Source organism: Branchiostoma floridae, chromosome 15 (assembly GCF_000003815.2).
Source record: "Branchiostoma floridae strain S238N-H82 chromosome 15, Bfl_VNyyK, whole genome shotgun sequence".
Classification (NCBI taxonomy): Eukaryota; Metazoa; Chordata; class Leptocardii; order Amphioxiformes; family Branchiostomatidae; genus Branchiostoma; species Branchiostoma floridae.
Window position 1 is genome coordinate 14,917,063 of NC_049993.1, and position 6,931 is coordinate 14,923,993.

The 6,931-nt window shown below is 38.8% G+C and overlaps 1 protein-coding gene across 1 annotated transcript in view; it reads left to right on the forward strand.

Annotated features, from left to right (window-relative positions):
• Nucleotides 1-6,254: 6,254 nt before the first annotated feature.
• Nucleotides 6,255-6,931, forward strand: part of LOC118431518 (importin subunit alpha-1-like) — a 2,748-nt gene continuing 2,071 nt past the window's right edge. The window contains exon 1 of the mRNA XM_035842758.1: nt 6,255-6,560. Coding sequence (XP_035698651.1) covers nt 6,255-6,560 — 306 coding nt within the window. The remainder of the gene's footprint in view (nt 6,561-6,931) is intronic.

Consider the following 6,931-nt stretch of genomic DNA (forward strand, 5'->3'; position numbering starts at 1 on the left):
TTTATCCAAAATCTCATCTAATGTATATCAATACAAAAAATACATTCAGATTGCTTCAATTTCGGCACGGTGTGACGAAAGCCTTGGGGATCCGAACGTATCACCATAAACAGGTGATAAAAACCCCTAAACGGCTCAGCGGAACCGCGTAATTGCGCTTTTAGGAGACTTTTATGGAAAGATCGTTACGGTGTATGTGTCTGGACGATAGACCGGAAATGGAGTAGCCTGGGCTGTGCGATACTGAATCATTTGGATTTACTTTTCTCCACCTCTTCTTAACCTTTTCTATACACCATTCACTCCACGTGTATACTGCCCATTGAGTAGAATAGTTCGAAACTTTAATAGACTTTATGGGTGACAGAACTCTTGCATATACATCTATAACTCTTTTGTGGTTTCTGATTACGTGAAGTTTGCATATGCTATTTTTTTCCTGTGTGTAATAATTGATTACAAGAATGAAAATCTTTATCATCTAAGAATCGCTTCTATTCCATCGTTAATAAACTTCTATTCAGTATTATCTCCGAAAGTAGACATGGATTTGAAGTTAAAATTCGTAAAAATATTTCATTTTCAAAGCATGCAATGATGCACAACTTCATGTTGTATCAAACCCAGATACAGATCTTTTGCGCGATGTTCCGATTGGCAATACATCATGACATCGTTTGTACATCTTGCAGACAACATGACGCCATGCAGTTCCGAAGAACAGTTTGTTATCAAATGTGACAATGACTATTGTAGAATTTCACTATTTTCTAACACTCGGATGTCCCTGTAGCTCAACTGGTAGCAGCCTTACAGTTGAGTTACCGTTTGCACTTGTTTTGTAAATGGGAGACCTAGGTTTAAATACTGGTTGGAGCTACGAACTTGTACACATGCACTTCGGTAGGGGCGTAAATGGGTAGGGTATGTTTGGGGATACATACATCGAACAAGTAAAGGAAGAACAAGCGATGAGTACCTATAAAGTATACTTTGATACTCAAACAGCAAGGACACTTGCAGATACATGTGCCACTAGGGACTACAATGGCCTTAACAACAAATAGATGCATTCTTAGGTCAATAATGTAGAGCTACTTGTTCTGCCTACTTGTTCTATTTTTCTTAATAAGATAGAATGTATTTCTTTAGAGTAAAGACACCATCTGAATTTACACACGGATATAATGATATTACATAGGTCTATTTTCTTCATTGATTCATTTCAATCATAATTCCAATCATAAATATCTTTAGATATATAAATGATAATGAAGACTTTGAATATCTTTTCTTATCATGAACGCCAATTCCAATTGATACCGATGCCACTTGGTTCCATCCATTGTCACTTTAAATACAAACAGATGAGTAGGATGAATAAGTATTGACTCCATGTTAGGTATTAGAGAAAATTAGAATTGATCGGCAAATTTTCTGGACTTCATAGAGAGAGAATCGATGATCGTCCATGGACGAATCTATCATAACATACCCCTATAGGGGGACAATGCCAATTAGGAAGTGGCTGCTTCCTTTAGTCATTTGTCAAATGCGGCATCTTACATAGAACTATTAGTTTCCCGAGTGTTTATCGGAAGAGAAAAGGAGGGTTGCTTGTCTTTGATAGTCACTGCGCGTGCGTTTCTACGATTTCCAATACACACAGCTACTGCAAAGACAATACAGAACTTGTAATATATCTAAGGAATTGGGTTTAGGTCCACCATTTCTGAATAAGTGACAAATGAAAATATAGATTTTGTTATCTCCCTCTCTCTTTTTCTCTCTCTTTGCGTGAGTGTGTGTGTGTCAATGTTTTTGTCACATATCTGTTAGCATAACTTTAAGAATCTCTGAATGGATTGTGATTGTACTTGGTATACTGGAAGGTCTTCAGCAAAAAATGGCCCTCCTGGTGTGTGACCTTGGTACTGCAACAGAATTTACGCTCTTAATATCCCGTGCTCTAAAAACAAGCACGTTTTATTCAGGCGTCGAAAGCTCTTGAGCTCGTAGGTTTGAATTCCCTTTTGGTTCCTTGGCAGAGTGTTCGCTTTTTGTATGGATATATTTATCAGACTTAACTAATAGAAGCATATGGCAAAATACTACTTTCACATAACCAAATCTAGCGTCTCAACTTTGCAATTTTGATCTAGTATCCTGAACATTTTTTTAGGTACTATTTGAGCCAAGTAATACATCCAAAACTTTAAGACGAAAGGCACGTATGGTACGAAATTAAAGACTTTGTATTCACAACATGAAATCAGGATTACTTTCCGATGTTGCGCATAAAAGACGGATTACAGATGGTGACTGTGCAATACGACAAGGAATTACGGTGAAATCCCTCTATTACAACACGTCGTAAACGTTCTTGTTTTCGTTAATGACTGGCAGCTGTCAACTAATAGTATCGTCTATCAAACACCGTATAACAGAATCATTTCAGGGGGCCGTAATAAAACTTCGTAGAAAAATATGTTTAGACATGTTCTAAAAGAAAAGGCAAAAAGAACAGAAAAAATACAATTTGCCTTTCTAAAACCTCGGCATTTCACAGGGACTGGTCGCTAGTTCTAAGTACCGTTTAACGTTCTTAAGGCGCCTCCTCGAACTCAGAAACTCAATTTTACACTCCTTCTTGAAGACGACGCAGCTGGATTTTGAAACGAGGGTCTTCGACCTAATTATTAAGACGCTTTTTAAAAATCTTATTCTACACAATAGTTGTATTTCGTATTCTAGCGTAACTATAGTGCAGTTTCCTTGACATATAATATTGTATTGGTATGATTTATCTGTATATCCATAACGTACATGTATAGGACCCCAGGAATAATAGCTAACTGCAAAGTCCATGCCAAACTGTAAAGTGTAGCTTCATGGAGTTGAGTAACATAGAACAGAAAGCTACTCTAATAAAAAGTAACTCTTTACTTTGATTTCTACTTTAACAGAATGTAAGACAAAAACAACGTGAAGCTTCTGTGATGTTTATTGCAAAAAAAAGTTGACGACAAGTGATTTGAAATAAAAGTTGTTTTCTTTGGGAAAGGAGCATGAACCTAGATACTAATTAGGTAATCTTTTGATCCATCACTTATTTTACATGACAATTGCCAATTAAGAAAACGCCCGGGGTTCGGTGTAGAGGTCAAACAATAGCCACACATGGCGGGTTAACTGAATCCCTGAGGTCAGGGGTGATGGTCGCGTCTGCAAGGGGAAAAAGATCGATATTCCAAGCCGTGCAAAAATCCTCATACCGTATGCAGCGTATCGCTACGTAAGGCCAAAACGCCAATACAATAGCCCCGACGGGTAAAAGGCAATTAGCGTATGACAAAAGAGGGCAGGGGATGTCAGGACCTACCTTGATCAAGGTGGGGCATTACTTGTGAAAGTTTTCGGGGGGTCAAGACCTTTCAAGATTGTCATAAATGGGACACGCAATGTATACGATTAATAATTATTGCACATGACAAAATTGAGCAGATATCAATTCATCATAGTACTGCTTTGAAAGAAAGCACACTTGCTGATACACTAACATGCGTACTTCTATTATTGTACAATAAATGTTTTATCTCAATGCACTTGCGGCACCGGTGTGGCACTGCGGGGTTCGAAAGATTACTCAACGAATTTCAGAAATAAAGAATGAATTTTCTTACGTTTTGTGTATTTTGTCGTCCTCTCTGTCATGCTTTTGAGTATAACGCAATATCTAAATTATGCAATATTTGGCGAAAATAGCACAGCAGTGCTGCAGCGAACGAACCCCGCAGTGCTGCACCAGTGCCCCAAGTGCAGTGAGATACCATCTTAACATACGCACCTCCCATATCTTATCATAAGGTCTTGCACCGTATATCGCAGCGCTTAACACCATGTACAATAATACCTGAGGCATTTTTTTCACCATTACAAATTGTATATGATGATAAATGGTTTTAAATATTATAAGATAGCAGGTTTTTTACTTCAACGTTTTATCAGATAGCAGGAACTTGCTACATATAATCATCTGTATCGCTTTTGATATTTCAAAAACATATTAGACATCGAGTGATTAGGTGTCCCTGAAGAAAGCTCGAATCCAATATTTGCTTCTACGAGATGCGTTATCATCTTAATGCCGATCTGGTGGGTTTCATAAAGTAATGACCAGATTTTAATTCTTCTCTGATATGCGTAGTAATATCGGGACCAGTAATGTAGCGTGGGATATGAAAAATACTGTTGATATATTCTACTCCATATTTCTATTCATCAAAAGCATATAAGTAGTGTTACTTTGAATTGCGTATTCCAAATGTTTCAAAACTAAGCTACTCAACTGGCAAGGATTTCACAAATACAGTAAATTTCACTTGGAGGTCGCACTGTTTTTTTTGTTTTTGTTTTGTTACAACGGAAAGAAGATTAAGTACAGTCCCCAGTGGTGCCGTACTTATTGTTCTTTTGTTGTTGCTGCTATTGGGCCGACCACTTACTCTTTGCAGTCCGGGGCTGAATTGCGAGGAGTTTACAATAGGCGGGGCTAAATCGCAAGGGTCTGAAGCGAGCTGCCATTCGTCGCCACTCAGGTGACCTCAATACGACTATCGCATGCGCGCAAGTGTCTGAAGCGAGCTGCCATTCGGCGCCACTCAGTTGACCTCAATACTACAGTAATTGCCCCAGGTGCGGCCAAGGTACTGTAGGTTTTGAACCACTCACACCGCACCATCGCACGTGTGGCGGGTTCTTTAACGTACCTGGGGCATGGCTCTCCCCAGACACGGGACCTCCATTTGAAGTATTATCCGAAGGACTTTAGCAGACTGGCTCTATAGCTTATATTAATGGCACCACTGGACAAAACATGATGCATGACATATTAGAGAAAACATGTAAACGGGAACATCTGATGCACAGGAACAGTGTCGTACAATTGAATTACAGTAAGAGGAAAAACCCCATGTAAAAGAATATATCCTACTACTGAAAAAGTAAGGAAACTTGCTGACCTATGTGCAACTAGTTAACTAAGCACTGCAATGTGAAAAAACAACAAACACTGCCAATGTGTATTTGGAGAAGGACAACCTCAAGCCAACTGTTCAAACTTACGCCACATCTTCAGAAAATACGCTAGACCCGCATGTTCTCCGTTTAATGCTTTATTCGAACCGACATAAAGCAAACATATTTCTCAATGTTACGGGCTCGAACCAAACACAAAACAAACACTGCCAATGTGATAGGCAAAATCTTGAATTGAAGAGCAATAAGAACCGTATACCTTATAATCAATACGCTTATTACAAGCCAGACAAGACACTCAACGACAAGGAAATTGATATTGATGCTTTCTCTATTGGGAACTAGGCCATCGACATATATTGACAACCAAATGATCCCGTGGTAACCATCAGAGTATAGCGGAAAAAAACATTATCTTCACCATATAACAAGTTTCTATAATGACTAAAACGTTGCTAATTTGCCGTTTGTTCATGTCTTTAGAAATAATTTATAAACAGATTAAGCTACAATCATGTCTGCCATTTGCAGTTATCATAGACAATAGCACTTTGCAGTTTATGACATTATTTGACGGAATGACCTACTTTTCTTTGACCTTTGAATTGATGTAACTCCCTCAAAATCGTTCCTTTAGAGACCTCGTGCCCTTTTAGTAGATCCCCTCGCTATTGACATTTACGATGGCATATTAGGTCGACTTGCATGCTAGCTCTGACTTCCAAAAACGCATATAGTGGCAAGGCGAATCAGAGCGGAGGTATACATGATAAATTTGTGGAAAAACTAACTCGAGAGTGTTACCAATCATCAATGATTTATTACAAATGAACTGTCTATTTTAGTTAATGTTTTATATTCTTCTATTTTTCTCAACACTCTTTTTGTTTACTGAATTACATGAAGAGATAACAAAAATAGAGTCAAACGAGAGTCATTCAACAAAAAAATACAATATCAGTATGAGAGCAAATGATAAAAAACTCGAAATTTTAAAGAGCATGGTTTTGTACATGGTACACGATTAAGTCTAACATGCATATTTATTGCCACAACTTTATCATGTCCTGCAAAAATTGAATGCACGATCAATTCTTTGGTTTAAATTATAATATCTAATCATATATATTAGGGCCAGGGGGAATTTGCATATATCCCATGATGCACCGCGGTCTCAACTATATATACGCTCGAGCCGTGACGTCATCATTTGAATAATGGCGGGTCCTGGCGCTGGACCTTCCCCGGGAGCCGCTATAAACACTCTGTATACTGTGCAACCAAAGCTTCTGGACCATAATCCTGAGGTTTTGCTTTGTTGTCTGGACACGCGCAGAGTCCCGCTGCGGTTCTCGGGCGTTTCGTGTCTGGAAATAGTCACGAGACGCTGCCACATTGCGGTAACCGGCGATCCACCGAACGTCCGGCGGTTGTGCCTGATGCCTGACCGGGACGGTGACAGGATGTTTGCCGGTGTGCTGTCCCCGGTAAAACTACGCATCAAATCGAGCTCAACCATCAAAGTAAGGATTACTTTATGTCGTTAATCATTCTTGTGACCTTTGTGATTTTTTTTTGTGGTTGAAAGACGATTAATTCCGCAGCAAAAATATAGAAAATAAAACAGGCTACGAATGGGGTGGGAGTGGGGGTGTGGACACCGGCATAATTTGTCGTGTTGCACATTTCGGTACTGTCTCCTGTAAAATCGCAAGTTATACAATTTTCTTACTTGACAGGCCTTTTTGATTTCGCACGAACCCCGGTAATTTTTGTTGTTGTTGTCGAAATTGGAGTATTTTGATAGTAAAAAAGTTGTGTTTGGGCAGATTGATTACAGAAAACACAATCAAATCAATTTCTACAATCAATGCTTTGTGTCCAAAATGTCTTT